Source organism: Spea bombifrons, chromosome 3, assembly GCF_027358695.1.
Source record: "Spea bombifrons isolate aSpeBom1 chromosome 3, aSpeBom1.2.pri, whole genome shotgun sequence".
Taxonomy (NCBI): domain Eukaryota; kingdom Metazoa; phylum Chordata; class Amphibia; order Anura; family Pelobatidae; genus Spea; species Spea bombifrons.
The window spans coordinates 119,347,091-119,363,743 of NC_071089.1; the positions used below are offsets into that span (position 1 = coordinate 119,347,091).

A 16,653-nucleotide genomic window follows, 5' to 3' on the forward strand; every position below is an offset into this window, starting at 1 on the left:
TTGGGAGACTTTGCGATAGAACGCTTCTCCCTCCCCGTCTCATACCTGCCTGTTCATGAGGTCATTTGGTAATCGGTGGCGCATGGGCGCTGGATCACCGTTTTAACCGACAAGTTAATCATTTAAGCGTTTACCGTGTACTTTTCTGGCTTTTTCTGTATATCCGCTCCGCCATCTTGTTTCCATCTTGTTTCCATCTTGTTTCCTCCATTCTTAACTTTTAATAACTCGTTGAGCTTTACCTTCAGTCCTCTCTCACCTCGAGTCTGTCCTGCGCTCCGTCTCTCTTCTTATCTTCTGCCTAGCGAGATTGATGAACGGATTTATGGCACTGGCCAATGGCGGGCCCTACTCTCGCCCCACAGGTGAAATAGTCGTCAACATGGAACCAGAAGTGCCCATCAAGAAAATGGAGACCATGGTGAAGCTGGAAGCGGTGAGGATCATTTGGCCGCCATTCATTTTCCCATATCGATCTTCATGCACTATATGGAATGTATATAGTATCTACTCTTATAGAACCCCCCCCCACGAGATTAAACTGGTCCGTCCATGTCTTAGAGACCAAACCCCAGTAAGAAACCAAGGAGTCACAGAATACTGGTGCTGGTTATAATTCCATGGATGGCGAATGGTTGGCGTCCCTTTAAATTTAGAGCGCATCCATCCTCTGAGATTAACGTTTTACTGATTACCGTGACGACCATGATAACCGTGCCCATTATTCAGTTCCATTTCTTCTCGTTTTTGTCTTCCATCTCCGTGTGCCAGAATTCCGATGCCGTGGTTAAAGTCGACGTGGTAAGTGGATTACCTTCATGCACCGCTTCCCCCAGAGACGGGAAGGTCAATGATATGAGTAGCTTTGGAGTCTTCTAGGAGAGAAACATCTCCAACTTTAGACAACTTAGTAACTCCTCATGACTTCGTATGTCTACACAAGGACTCCTTGGGGCAGCTCTTGTGTGCCCCACACTTTCCCGAGTAGGGCAAGGGAGAAACAAGTCTTTTTTCCACCTTCATGCTAAATCCAGTCTCAGGACCATGATCTCTGGACAAGGATGTCATATTAGAATCAAAATGCCACCCTTCTTGGTGAAGGTGTTCATCCTTCTCACTCATGACCGGGCAGCGATAATAGCGATAGAGACATTTGTCCCTCTGTGCTTGGGGACGTCAGACTGAGAAACCGAGACAGAGAGGGATAAAGGATATTAGGAGGGAAGAAGGCTTTGGAGAGAAAAGGGCTGGGACCAGTAAAAGACTGGCAGGTATCATAGTAATTTAGGTTGAAAAAAGACCATGAAGTTCAGCCGTGGGAGGTAGAAGATGACCTCTGGAGGGGCAAATGGTTGGGGAGGAGATGCTGGAGTGGAGAGAAGGGGGTTGAATTAAAAGGGGAAAAGTGTACAAAGGTGTGAGAAGAGATAAATAAACAGTTAGGTAAGAAGGGTGTCCAAAAAACCATTCAGAGCAGAAGCCACCGCCATTACACAATGTTTTGTGGGTCTAAAGAAAAAGGTGTTTTTTTTTGTTCTTTAAATTTGTTTATGAAATGTTTTAGAATGAAGACGAGAAGGAAAAAAAGAAGAAGAAAAAGAAAGGAGAGGAAATAGAGGAGGAGGAACCAGATGAAAGCATGCTGGACTGGTGGTCAAAGTACTTCGCATCCATCGAAACTTTGAAAGAGGTGAGACGTGGCCGGCGGTATTAAGGGGGGGGGTCACAAAGTAAAGCTAGCCACAGGAGATGCCGCCATCTTTGGGTAACAACTCCAGCACTAGCACACGTTCGATGAATTCTGCTCTTCTTTATGTCCATCATTTAACGTTTTGCTTTTTGTTTGATCCAGCAACTGCGCCAACAAGAGGCGGCTGCCGCGGAGGCCGAGGAGAAAGAAGAGATGGAGATAGCTGAGGGTAATTTGGGTTAAATGTCTACCCGATGCAAGAGCTCTAGCTCCAGGGACATGGTTTGTAAAGCAGAAGTTTGGGGGAGTCATGCGAGCCGACGCATCTTAAATGTGGCTCACTAAACAATTACAGATAGATATCATTTAATTATCACGGGATATTCTGAAAATGTCAAAGTATTGGCCTACTGTAGTAAACTAAATAATTACAATTTTACGTTAAAATTTTAAAATGAAATTTTAAATGAAATTTTAAATAAAATTTTGAAATTAAATTTTTTATGAAATTTTGAAATTAAATTGTAAATTAAATTTTTAAATGAAATTTTAAATGAAATTTTACATTTTGCATGGCTCACATCACTATCAGACTCCTTATGCATGTTCTAGACTGCATGCGCAAACTTTCCGTATTGTCAGTTCTACTCTTTCTTTAAATCCCATCCTGTCCTTCACGTCTACCTTAAACCTTATTTCATTCCCATCTTCATAAAATAACGTTGAAAGTTGGCATAAAACTTTGTTATCAGAAAAAAGTATTCTTTTTTATATATAAATGAATCAAATGACATTATCAGCAGTAAGCACTAAGTGGGATTTCGTTATTGAGGACACAAAGTATCCCACCTCTGCCACCAACCAGCTTTTAACATAGTTAGGACTATTTTGTCGTGTGTGCATAATACCTTTTGATATTTTGCTATCACTGAATAAAAAAAAATGGTATTTTTGCTGGTGGGGATTCACAAGAGTTGCAGTTCCACTGTAGAGATGAAATGGTTAAAAAAAAGGAAATATTATTATTATTTTATCAGGGCTGCCCAACCACTTAACCCTCCTTTTCATTTTCTGCGGCCCCCCTACTAAAATCCCATATATTTTATTGATTTTTGCTTCGATTCACAGATTTCTGAATTTTCTAAGTATACTCTAAATAGTCCAAAGATGTTCAAGAATTAGGCAATAAATAGTGTTGATGATATCATATTTTGTAGAATTTGAATAGATGGCATTTTTAAGAAAATCAAAAACATAAATGGAAAAATAAAATGAAAGCAGCAATATAATATAAAATAGGGTAAAATATTCAATTTTATCAAATATTTTTATTTGATCTTAAAACACTGAATGCAGACATATTTAACCCAATTTTAAATGACATTGTTGCTTTCAGGTTCTACATTTTTTAGCTCTGTCGCAATTTTAAATTTAATTTCCATTTAATTGATAATATATTCATATGTAATAATAATATATATTAATAATATAATATATTTAACATCAGATAATGTTTTTGATATAAATAATATGTATTAATAATATAATATATTTAACATCAGATAATGTTTTTGATATAAATAATATGTATTAATAATATAATATATTTAACATCAGATAATGTTTTTGATATAAATAATATGTATTAATAATATAATATATTTAACATCAGATAATGTTTTTGAATTAAAAATATATATTACAATAATATATTTAACAACAGATAATATTTTATATATTAATAATATATTAATAATATATTTAACAGTAGATAATATTTTATATATTAATAATATAATGTTATTTAACATCAGATATATTATATTATTAATATATATTATTAATACCAAAAATATTTAACAGTATATAATATTTTATATATTAATAATATATATTAATAATACGGTATAATGTTATTTAACATCAGATTTTTTTTATATTAATAATATATATTGTTGCTTAACATCAGATATTTTTGATAATAATATATATGAATAATATAATATATATAACAGCAGATAGGCAGCGTTGAGGTTAAGCGTCGAGGTTTTCCTGCTATGTTGAGTTAAATAGAGACAGTATGTAGGAAGGCATGGATGTGTCATCGGTAAGTATGGCTTCTAAATGCATCTATTGTCTGTTCCGGGGTTTAATGAAGTATCATTGGACCTCGGTGGGCTCCCCAACAAAGATGAAGGATACATGCATTTGGAAGGTGATAGCGGCCATGGGAGGCTCAGAGCCACCCAAGCCATTAGCTATCGGTCAACTTTCACGCGCACCATGGTTGAATGTGTTGTGTTTTGTGTCGTTCCTTCCATTCCCCACTCCATCCATTTTGTACGATGGGTCAGAGATCAAAATTGATGAATCTTCCATGAAAGGCTCCAAGGCGCAGGCGAAGACCAAGGATAAAGCCAAAGCTCCCAAGGAGGACAAGAAGAAGAAGCTGCTGGCCGAGCAGGCAGAGAAGAAAAACAAGCAGAAAATCGACGAGTTAAAGGTATGAACTACATCTCAGAGAGACCAGAGTCATCAATAGGGGGGGGGTGAGAGGTGACTTGGGAGCCCCCACCCCAAATAAATGTAATAAAAAAACCCTACATAAATAACTAAAAAGAAAACAAAGGGGATCCCTTTAAATCAAGGGAGTGAAACAAAGATCAACCCCCCAAGTGTAATGAGTAAGAAAATAATCTTGTGAGATATATTATTCCCCCCTAATGCTCTTCCTTCCGTAGGGGGGATGGGAGGCATGAGCATTTCTTCTGGCAACGTGCACCAGCGACCCCAAGTGTTTGGAGGATGCATTGCATCTGCCATAGACTTCAACAAACTCTATTCAAGGCAATGGAGGATGCAATGCATCCTCCAAACATTGGGGTCGCTGGTGCACAGGTGTGTATATATATTCATATATATAGAGAGAGAGAGATGCATCCTGCTGCCACTGAACGCAGAATGATTTTTTATTATTATGTAAATTATTTAATTGTATTTTTGGTATTGTTTGTTACTGTTTTTGCTGCTGTTTACAAAATTAGGGGATTCTCAAACTTTTTTTTCTAATACAACAGCGCCTACTCTGTCTGTGTGCGGCTCAATGACATAGTTACATAGGTAAAAAACAAAAAACATCACGTGTGGCCCCTCTGGGTACCCATATCAAGAGGTCCAGAAGAAGAGGCTTCACCTCCACGTATTAAGAAACATGTTTAACCCTTTATGTCGTTGTAGGTGTTCAATAAGGAGTTAGAGACGGAGTTTGACAACTTTGAGGACTGGCTGCACACGTTTAACCTGTTACGAGGGAAGACGGGAGACGACGACGACACCGTGAGCGAGGAGGAGCGCATAGTGGGAAGGTTTAAAGTGAGTTCTGTCGCTGCGCGTACGCGGACCGTGACCAGTTCACCCAGTTAACCCAGTCACTACACCTGCCACTCCCAGTGCGTATTGAGTGGGGAGCCCTTTAAATTGTTATTAGATTTCCGTCAATTAGACTGCAGGAGGGTAAATATCACGTGGGGCATGGCATGTGACTCAGGTTAGCCAGAGCCGGATGCTTTTCGTATTTACCAAAAGCCCCCATCAATGGCCGATGGTTAGAACAGGAGGCCAGAATCTACAACTAGAGGGTCAGAGGATGAGATTGAATGTGAGAAAGTTTTACTTTACTGAGAGGGTGGGAGATAAGTGGAACAGCCTCCCAGCAGAGGTGGTAGAGGGTAATACAGTGAGGGTAATAAACATGCATGGGATAGACATACGGCTCCTGAATCTAAGATGAGACCAACGACTGAGTCTTTACAGGCAGACTAGATTTGTTTCCATAATATATATATATATATATATATATATATATATATATATATATATATATATATATATATATAATTTTGTTATTTTGTTTTTTTTATGTTTTTTTTTATTTGTATTATTTTTTTGAACGTTGTCTCATTTGTTTTCAGGGCTCAATGTGTGTTTACAAAGTGCCGTTACCCGAAGACGTTACCAGGGAAGCCGGCTATGACCCAAACTTTGGAATGTTCCAGGGTATTCCCAGTAACGACCCAATTAACGTCCTGGTTAGAGTGTACGTTGTAAGGGTGAGTGCGTCCGCGAATTCATGGGCTATAAACGGCTTTTATTCTGAGCTCATCTTTTATGTGTTTTATGCGCAGTTCCGCAGACAGCCACTAGGGCGTCGAGCCTAACAGGGCCAGTAGGACTGAATTTACCCATTGACTGTATCCTTTCTGTGCTCTCTTTCTGCACTTGTATAGAATTCCATTTATGTCAATGTGTTTTTGCTCAGACTGAGTAGTCATCGGGGGGCATTGCTGTCTTTGGGGCCGCTTTATCATCGGGGCATCTATCTGCAGAGCGGGGACTCCCCGGAGGGCAGGCTGGTTAAGCGTCTTTTGCTCGTATTCCAGGCCACAGACCTTCACCCGGCTGATATCAACGGAAAAGCCGATCCGTACGTCGTCATCAAACTGGGAAAAACCGAGATCAAAGACAAAGAGAACTACATTTCCAAGCAGCTGAACCCCGTCTTCGGAAAGTGGGTGATGCTCGTTTATACTCCAGTCCTTCGTATTCTGGCCGGATCACGGTGACCGAGCGGCTTCTTTTCTTTCCAGGTCGTTCGATATCGAGGCCACCTTCCCAATGGAATCCATGCTGACCGTGGCCGTTTACGACTGGGACTTGGTTGGGACCGACGACTTGATCGGGGAGACCAAGATAGACCTGGAAAACCGCTACTACAGCAAACACAGGGCCACGTGCGGCATATCGCAGACCTACGCCATGTACGTCACCGCGCTTATATTACATTACATGTCATTATAACCGGTTGGTGACAAACTCGCATTTTACCCAATCTTTCGAGGATGTCGCCTTGGTACGCACCCGCTCATCAACTGGAGGCATGGAAAGACTGGCAAGGGGGCAATTAGTCCCAGGGCTACTCCAACTTTGGGAGTTTTGGAGGAACAAATCCCTCTCTGCATCAGCGTTCTATAGCCCTAAACGTCACAGTAATGTTTGATAAGTTAAATACGAAATACGTTTCTGTTCGAAAACTTCTGTCCAATTTATTCAGTTTAAAGCCCCTGTAATCCTGGCAATGGATAAAAAAAACACATATTCTCTGTTACAAAAGCAAAAAATGAGATTTAGTTTTTTTTTTTTTTTGGTATAATCTGTCACTTTCCTACATTTTACAATCTATGCAAAAAAATGAATCTATTAAATGTTTCTTGCAGATGAAAATAAGCAATATATATGTATTAGAAATGTATGTATGTATGTATGTATGTATGTATGTTTATGTATATAATGGGAGCAGACATCTTAACTCCTTGTGGTTCTGCAATTTACAGCCACGGGTACAACATGTGGAGGGACCCAATGAAGCCAACGCAGATATTATCCAAGCTCAGCAAAGAGGGGAAGATCGACGGACCTCATTATGGGCCTGGAGGGAGGGTGAAGGTGACAAATCGCGTCTTCACGGGTCCCACGGAAATCGAAGATGAGAATGGTGAGCTTTCCCGGTAGAGCTGATTTGTCAGGACATGCTTCTGGGATGGATCCACACCTAAAGTGGTTGTTTTTCTACATTTCAGGTCAGAAGAAGCAGACGGATGAACATCTGGCCCTCTCGGTTCTTCAGCATTGGGAAGAGATTCCCAGAGTGGGGTGTAGACTGGTTCCGGAGCATGTAGAAACCCGACCTTTATTAAATCCTGATAAACCTGGCATTGAGCAGGTAATGCAGCAAAGTGCTTAGGTCATAAAGGGCAATTCAAATTATTTTGCTAAACAACAGTTGCGAGTTGCTTGCATGTGACTTTTCATTTGGCACATTTCAGGTGAGGGCATGCGAGTTCAAGTGAAACTCATAAAATTGCAGTTAATAAATATATAATAAAAAAGAAACAGAGGTCCACAACAACCCTATCACTCAAGAAGAGTGTAAAAGTTTACCTCTCTTCCCCCACACCATGCGCAGTGGGGTGGAGGGGAATAAAATAAACCTACAGGTGGTATATTTCTCCCTTGCTGGTAACTCCTGCTCAATAGTATGGTGGGTTAAAATCCTATAAAATACCCTATGGAACGCACAGGCCCCAAGCTGTGCCTCCTCCTCATCCCCTTCTCATTTAATAAACGTATCTCACCCCCATCTGGGGCTTAATATAACTAAATGGCCCTTTGAAGTGGCACTGACCCCATTATTTGCCACCTCATCGCTGCTTTTTGGAATGTAGGGTATTCATTAAACAAATAAATACGTACAAAAATGAATCCTATTTGCATCCTTTGGCAGCAATTTAAAAAAGGCCACTGGCTGTGCAGCGGGAGTTGTATATACTGCTGTGCACCAGCGCCACCTAGTGTTCGGAGGTTACATTGCATTCTCCTTTGACTTGATTGGGCGCCAGTGACTCCAGTGGTGTAAGACTTGAATGGGGCCTCATTTATTTGTACAATAGATATATAAGTAAAATTATGCAATGACAATTTTTTTACAGGGTCGTTTAGAAATGTGGGTGGACATGTTTCCCATGGATATGCCAGCTCCTGGTCCGGCCATTGATATCTCACCAAGAAAGCCAAAAAGGTAAAACTATAAAACAGCCTTTGTAGAAGCCACAAATACGGAAAGCCATAAAACCGCCCAGGGTCATTCCATGCGTAGCGATAAGAAGCCTCCAACATATATCATTTCAATGTTTCTATAGTTACGGAGCAGTCACTTCGCCCCAGTTATTAATAAGCTTTCTTTTCATATTATTAAGATTATTTATGTAAATATTGAAATCAGAACACTGGGGAGATCCATTCTACTCACAGTGGGATCGATTCTCTAAAATTTGAGTTGTCAGTTGAGTTAAAGGGTTAACTTGACTAAAAAAACTCACGTGTCTTCTTCTGAGCATTTGCGAATATTAAATTGGAGAGATGCAGTCGAGGGCATCACCTCCCCCTAGAAAAAAAGCCCCTCAGAGCCCCAAAATAAACCAAGAAGGATTTGGGAGCACCCACCACACTCCATCTATGTGCCGTGGTATAGGGGTTAAAATAGTATATGCCCCCAGCCCATGCCCCTATCCTGTGAGATGTAGGTGTAAAACAAAAAAATAAAAACCTACCTCCCCCCTTTACCCCAAGTAGGAGGGATTGAGGTCCATTCCAGGGAGCGACAAAAAAGTTTTAAGCATTTTTAACGCCATCCTTTCTTGGAGAGTGGAGAATAGTGACCGAAGGATGCAATTCCCATTTCAGCCACTAGATGTCGCCCCCTCATTAGTTAGTACGGGCTCCGGGGGCCCCCAGTTTTTAACTGTTTAAAGATCTGCATGGATGGTAATCCTCTTTAATCTGCAGCCTGTCACAAATCCCCGCTAAATCCCAATACAGCAAATATATCCAAAATGTCTCTGCTGCGCATGGCCTGACTGCCCTACTTAATTTGGGACGAGTGGCAATTACTGTAAACCAACTACAAAGCAGTTACATATCATTATGTATGTTTTATGTCACACGAGTAAAGATAAAATATGGTATTTTCTACTTTTAGATTAAAAAATATGTAATTTTCGCTCTTAATGTAATTGTTTTCGCATCAGTATAATCTATATTATAATCTATATATTTGATGTAATATGAATAGTTCTTGTTATTTGCATTCAAAAACCGCTGTTTACTTATTACTCAGTATCTTTACACATTATTGGATCTCATTAAAAACTAAATTAAAGTTGCTGTTCCACCTACTCTGCATTGAAAGCACAATTCTTAGTACTCTTTATTGCCCCAAAAATAATTTAATAATTTTATAATCAAGTAAAACTCTGCCTCGTTCATCATTTTTGCTGGGAACACTTAATTGCCATGTGACACAAAAGCAGTCACTGACAGGAGCAGGGGCAATTTCCCTGGGCCGGTCAAAAATTGTTCACAAAGGGCCAGTCCAGCACAAGGTTACGTGACAATGCAGTAAGAACAATGTGTATATGTATATGCGTCATAATTGGAATGCATGTATGTGTATGATGTGAGCATGAATGTGTATTTATAAGTGTGAGCATGAATGTGTATGTATAAGTGTATGATGTGAGCGTGAATGTGTATGTATAAGTGTATGATGTGAGCATGAATGTGTATGTATAAGTGTATGATGTGAGCATGAATGTGTATGTATAAGTGTATGATGTGAGCGTGAATTTGTATGTATAAGTGTATGATGTGAGTGTGAATGTGTATGTATAAGTGTATGATGTGAGCGTGAATTTGTATGTATAAGTGTATGATGTGAGTGTGAATGTGTATGTATAAGTGTATGATGTGAGTGTGAATGTGTATGTATAAGTGTATGATGTGAGCATGAATGTGTATGTATGAGTGTATGATGTGAGTGTGAATGTGTATGTATAAGTGTATGATGTGAGTATGAATGTGTATTTATAAGTGTGAATGTGTATGTATGAGTGTATGATGTGAGTGTGAATGTGTATGTATAAGTGTATGATGTGAGCGTGAATTTGTATGTATAAGTGTATGATGTGAGTGTGAATGTGTATGTATAAGTGTATGATGTGAGTGTGAATGTGTATGTATAAGTGTATGATGTGAGCATGAATGTGTATGTATGAGTGTATGATGTGAGTGTGAATGTGTATGTATAAGTGTATGATGTGAGTATGAATGTGTATTTATAAGTGTGAATGTGTATGTATGAGTGTATGATGTGAGTGTGAATGTGTATGTATAAGTGTATGATGTGAGCATGAATGTGTATGTATGAGTGTATGATGTGAGTATGAATGTGTATGTATGAGTGTATGATGTGAGCGTGAATGTGTATGTATGAGTGTATGATGTGAGCGTGAATGTGTATGATGTGAGCGTGAATGTGTATGTGTGAGAGGGAGTGTGTTAGCATCAGTGCGTAAGTGTGTGTTGAGTATGAGTTGGTTTTTGTTAGTGTAAGTATGTGTAAGCGTGTGTACGGGTTAGCATCAGTATGTAAGTTTGTGTATGTGTGTGTGCATATGTGTGCCTGTATGTATGTGAGGGGGGAAAGGGGCCAATGGGCATTACTTGCCCCCAGGGCAGGAGATGCCAGCCCTCCCCTGAATACAATGACAGACTTAATATGGGCTTTATCCTTCCAGAGAGTGCAATTAATGTTTTGTCTGAGTGGAACAGCAGCTTTAAAAGGGACTTAAAATGGATACAAATGTCAGTAGAAATATTTTCTGTATGAAATCATCAGTATCTTGGGTGAGATTAAAGCTTCTCGGGGCCATATATTACCATAATATAGAATATTAACCCCACGCCTTGTGAGCTTCACGTGAAGGAACCCAGAATTTGAAATTCCATCTGAATAAAACGTATTTTGGGCTGAAAGTAAATGACAGAAAACGTATTGAGCTCAGAGCTGACATCATAGCGAGTGCAGGGTATCTCGTGCCGAGATCGTGGAAGGTAAGTGGATTCACAAGAGATACGTACAGTGATCCAGTGACCCTATCCCCATATCTAAGGATCCAGTCATGGAACGCAGCCGTTACTGGGTGAGCTTCCCAGATTCAGCCATGCCATGTCTCTCACTGTAATTATAACATAACAAGTGCTTTTATCTCTCCCGTGACCTCGTCACACAAAGGATGTGTTTCATTTCATTCTGATATAGGATTTATTGGGTAGGATGTGCGTAATACAGATAGTAAATGTTTGCACGCACTCGTAAATTAGGATGGAATAAATCCTCCTTAACATAAATGAGTGTAGGTCATTAAAAAAGAGTGGAATCTTCCCTATGAGCCCTGCTTTCCATCCTAGACTGCTCAGTTCTCCATCCTAGACTGTTCTGTTCTCCATCCTAGACTGCCCTGTTCTCCATTGTAGACTGCTCAGTTCTCCATCCTAGACTGTTCTGTTCTCCATCCTAGACTGCCCTGTTCTCCATTGTAGACTGCTCTGTTCTCCATCCTAGACTGCTTAATTCTCCATCCTAGACTGCTCTGTTCTCCATCCTAGACTGCTCTGTTCTCCATCCTAGACTGCTCTGTTCTCCATCCTAGACTGCTCAATTCTCCACCCTAGACTGCTCTGTTCTCATCCTAGACTGCTCTGCTTCCATTCCAGACCGTTGTGTTTCCATCATAGTTCTGTTTCCATCATAGTTCTGTTTCCATCATAGACAGCTTTGTTTCCACTGCAGACTGCTATATCCACCCTAGACTGCTCCTTTCCATCCTAGACTGCTCCTTTCCATCCTAGACTGCTCACCTAGAGAAAGAAACATTCACCGGCAGAGATACCAGGCCTAGTTATCAACCATATTGTTGGTGAAAATGCAATTTCTAAGTAATGGTTTCTAAATATTTATTATCTGTCAGGTTATTGAAATAATTCTCGCCCAGCCCACACCCAACAATATAAATAACACGAAACAATGCTCCGAACGGAGGGGGGGGGGGGCACCCCTGTCTCCACCGCTCCCTGCTACCCCCGTATCTGCCCCCCTCGTGCTCCAGCCGCCACGCCTCATCTTGTCTCACTATCTCCTTGCCAGATACGAGCTTAGAGTGATAATATGGAATACCGATGAGGTAATCCTGGAAGATGATGATTACTTCACAGGAGAGAAATCTAGTGACATTTTTGTCAGGGGGTAGGTACAAGCGCCAGACGTGCTTTTGTGTCATGCGTGGGCTTACGTGTATACTCGTGCCGCACAATCCAGCCTCCAAGCCGCTGCCAACGCTTCTGTGTTGTGTGATTAACAGAAATTTTTGTTTTTTTTTTGCTTTTGTTTGGTTTTTTTCTTTTTTTTTTTTCCTTTTGTCTCTCTCTCCCCTCCCCCCTCCGTGTTTCTCGTCACGGTGTTGCCACCTAGTTTTGAGCTGCGTGTTATTATTTGGAATACTGATGAAGTGATTCTAGAAGATGATGCTTTCATGACAGGAGAGAAGATGTCTGACATCTATGTCAAGGGGTAATGATGCACGGCCCGTCTCCCCCCACCCAACCCTCCCCACCCCCCATACCACCGATCCGTTACCCTTCGTAAAACCCTTTTACCCTGGGCGTACAGAATGTGCACATTCCCGACCACTGCTTGTGTCACTGAACTGCACTGCAATGCACCTTTCCCCTGCTCATTCCCCTCTCTAGCTTGCTCCTGGGTTGCCATGTGGTGGTCCCTTTGGGCTCTTTATCCAATGAAACTACTCTTCAGTATTTGAGGCGGCCAAGTTGAGTTGGCGTCCACCAAATCGATGAGATCGCAATTAATGAAGACGCTTTAACGCTAACACGAGTAACTCGAGTCTCCGACACCCCATAAAAATGGTCGGTGACGGGTGGGAAAGAAAGAACGTGGTCTTCTAGCCACCAAAACCCATAGGATGAGACGAGAGCCACGTATGGTTTGAGGACCTCGGAAGTAAGTTCTCCAGATGGCATCCCGGCACATTTGCTCATCACCCAATTGATTTTATTTAATCTCAACTATTCCTATTTTCCATCTTTATTCTTGGACACCTTTTATTTCTATTCGATCACCGAATAGAACATCCCAACAATTTACTAAAAAAAGTGTAATTTTCGGTGGTTTGGATCATCTCACGTTGGGTTTCCTGGACGTCATCAGTCCATCCCGATAGGGGACAACTAACTCGTTTTTAATAATTTATTTTTAAGGAGAGTCCCATTTTCTTTTAATTCAGCCAGATATTAAATTATTTCACCGATGGTGATTTTTACTATAATTATTATTTAACATTTTTACATTTTCAGTAATATTTTTATGAAATTGAGCACCGAAGCCTATAAGTAATGACTTTTACATGCAATATATCTTACAATGTCCGTTGGTTATTTTCATTAATATGCTAAATAGATGAAGTTCTAGGCAATAATATGAAAATATAGTTTTTAATGAAAAAAAATGTACTTTCCAAAATTTTAACTAATTCGTTAAGTCTTAACGTGTGCTAAATAAATAAATAAATGAAACGGGGTAAATAAACCCCATTATTCTTCTTCTAAATGCCCCACTCAGTTACACTAATAGACCCGCCCTGACCACGCCTCTAACCACACCCTCTAAAACAAAAATGCCCGTATTTGGCCATGTGAAATTTCGGGAGGCTTTTCAAAAAATGAACGCAATGACCCCCCCCCCCCGCCGCCATCCAACCCTCAACACTGGAGAGATATTTCTTACCCAGGTTCCACCGCACAATCCGACGGGCTAGAGATGAGGAGTGAGCGCGACCGCACACAGTGTGCTTCATGTGTTTGCACCAAAAACAAACAAAAAAAATAGTTTTTTATTTTATTTTTTTGGCTTTTTTTTTGCGTAATATTTTATGATTTGTGTTTGTTGAACCCAGGTAAGTTTCTTCTTAAGCTGCTCACTTTCCGCCTTCAATGAAGGGGTTAACTCAGGAAGAAACCTCTATCCTGCGCGGAACGAGATGGATGCTCGAGCGACCTGCATGGCACGTGTGCATGCGCGGTGCCTACGTGTAGTGTGTCTGTTTTTTCCCCTTTTTGTTTGTTTAACCTCTTGTTTTCCTCTTCCGTTGTGTTTTTGGGGCATGGGGGAGGGGATTATGCTGTGAATCTGCATGACTTTGTATTTTATATGTAAAGCCAAAAAAATCTGTAGTTTTTGGGTAAATGTCTAAATTATAAAAAAAAAAAAAGTGGAAGATTTATTTTTATATTTAAAATAAAAAAATATTTACCGTGAAGATTTATGTTCAAAGGAGATTAGAACTGATTTTAAAATGGAAAATCGTTATTAAATTTTTCCCAATTTTTATTAAATTTTAAAAAAAAATTCTACCTACACATGAGGCGTTAAAGCTTCTGTAGTGCGGGCGTTTCCATGGAGACACAAACGTCTTCCACTCAATGAGTCCATTATGAACGGCCAACACTGGCGAGTTTCCCCCGCAAGAACAGCTTAGCTGGCCCTGTACAATGTATAGTTCAAGTAGTCATGTGACTTTCTGAAAATCTCCCTGCTATGCATGTTAAAGAATGCTACAGAAGAAGCTCATTGAGCTTGACCCTTCATAAAGTCAGTGAGTCCAAAATGCAGCCGCCCGCTTTAGTGAATGAGCCCCTTACATGCGATAAATGTACAGCCTTGTGCTGCAAATATTCACAAATCCTTAAATATTCTCGAGCTCGAGGGACATATATAATATAAATGTGGATTTTAAATTATTATTTTTTTAATTGATATTTAATTTAAATTCATTTATTTCCAGTCATTAAAAAACAAAAAAGACACGTGTACAATACTTGTACATGGATGTTCTGCCCCCCCCACGTATGCCGCTATCCATATAGAACCCCTTTATATAACATCTCAGTTGTGATAGAGCCCCATGGTCACCAATGATGTCTCCTGAGATGCGTCGCTCTTGGGGTTCCTTGTATTGACTCGATATGCCTTTAATCTCTGGATGGAACCTGTAGGTGGCTGAAAGGACAACAGGAAGACAAGCAAGACACCGACGTCCATTACCACTCGCTTACTGGAGAGGGGAACTTCAACTGGAGGTTCCTGTTTCCATTCGACTACCTGGTGGCCGAGGAGAAGATTGTCATCTCCAAGAAAGAGTCCATGTTCTCCTGGGACGAGACAGAATACAAGATCCCGGCACGTCTTACGCTCCAAGTCTGGGACGCCGATCACTTCTCTGCCGATGACTTTCTCGGTAAGTCTCCGCAGTGGCTCTGTCTTGAAGGTCGCAGTCACGTGGGGTCCATTGGCATTGGACACAACATCACAAAGATCCCTTAACATAATAATATTTCATGGGGAAGTGTATGGTACCCTAGATACAGCTGACCCATTAAATTTGATTGTCATATAATTTGAAGAGCGCTGGATGTTACTGAACCGCCGTCCCAGCTATGAATTCATGGCCATAACAAATGTATCCCGATGTATACCGAAGACCTACGTTGGTCAGTAGAAGGTAGACATGGGTTGTTTTGTCCAACCAAGAACCTGATTTGGTTCAGTAGATGAAACAATGGAAGCAGGATCTTGTCTCAGGATTATTGGGTTCCCTGCCTGAAACGACTCCCCGGTCACAGACCGGACTCACCGCCGCGTCGTAGGCACTAGCTGGGCTCTAATGAGTCTCCTCTATCTTTCCCCGACAGGCGCGATTGAATTAGACTTGAATCGTTTTCCAAGAGGGGCAAAGACAGCCAAGCAGTGCTCGATAGACATGGTGGCTCCAGAGGTCGACCTGCCAATGGTCTCCATCTTCAAACAGAAGAGGGTGAAGGGATGGTGGCCTTTCGTGGCCCGAAACGAGAATGACGAGATGGAGCTCACGGTGAGATGCCCGGAACCTGAAAGCCGGGGCAGATGATTATCATGTTGGGCTTTTGTTACTGTGTTTTAGTCACATGGCCGGTAGATGCTCTGTACCTGGCGAGATGCCAAGAAGTGCAATTAAAACTTCAGAGCCATTCTATTGTTTTCCACAGGCAGTATGATAAGGAGTCGGGGGGTTTAGTAAAATCTGAGACAGATGTCATTTGGAGCGTTCCGTTCCGTGGACAGTCGCTCCAGATTTATCCCCTTTTCCTCTGATTTGCTCAATTTCACTTTTATTAATTATAGGCTTTTTTAATATAATAGATTGTTTTAGGGATTTGGGGTCACGCCGTTGTTGTTTGTTCCTTCAGGGAAAAGTGGAGGCCGAACTCCATCTCCTGTCCGCGGAGGAGGCAGAGAAATGTCCCGCCGGACTGGGACGCAACGAACCGGATCCGCTGGAAAAACCAAAGTAAGTAGAGTCCGCCGTCATGTGACGCAACTAAATGCCCCGATAGATCAGGGTGTCTTTACTGTGATAAGCAGAGTCCGCCGTCACGTGACGCAATTAAATGCCCCC

General features: G+C 40.9%; 1 protein-coding gene across 2 annotated transcripts in view; it reads left to right on the plus strand.

The window, feature by feature from the left end:
• The window catches only part of OTOF (otoferlin), a 100,639-nt gene that overhangs the window by 80,158 nt on the left and 3,828 nt on the right, over positions 1 to 16,653 (plus strand). Inside the window, exons 30-45 of one of the 2 annotated variants that reach the window (XM_053458626.1) lie at positions 306 to 436; positions 772 to 801; positions 1,565 to 1,690; positions 1,853 to 1,919; positions 4,045 to 4,193; positions 4,928 to 5,062; positions 5,662 to 5,799; positions 6,130 to 6,257; positions 6,337 to 6,507; positions 7,081 to 7,241; positions 7,327 to 7,469; positions 8,236 to 8,324; positions 12,615 to 12,713; positions 15,215 to 15,456; positions 15,911 to 16,089; positions 16,445 to 16,545. In XM_053458626.1, the coding sequence (XP_053314601.1) occupies positions 306 to 436; positions 772 to 801; positions 1,565 to 1,690; positions 1,853 to 1,919; positions 4,045 to 4,193; positions 4,928 to 5,062; positions 5,662 to 5,799; positions 6,130 to 6,257; positions 6,337 to 6,507; positions 7,081 to 7,241; positions 7,327 to 7,469; positions 8,236 to 8,324; positions 12,615 to 12,713; positions 15,215 to 15,456; positions 15,911 to 16,089; positions 16,445 to 16,545 (2,089 nt within the window). Of the gene's footprint in view, positions 1 to 305; positions 437 to 771; positions 802 to 1,564; positions 1,691 to 1,852; positions 1,920 to 4,044; positions 4,194 to 4,927; positions 5,063 to 5,661; positions 5,800 to 6,129; positions 6,258 to 6,336; positions 6,508 to 7,080; positions 7,242 to 7,326; positions 7,470 to 8,235; positions 8,325 to 12,290; positions 12,390 to 12,614; positions 12,714 to 15,214; positions 15,457 to 15,910; positions 16,090 to 16,444; positions 16,546 to 16,653 lie in introns of both variants that reach the window. The other variant, XM_053458627.1, reaches the window with a different exon arrangement.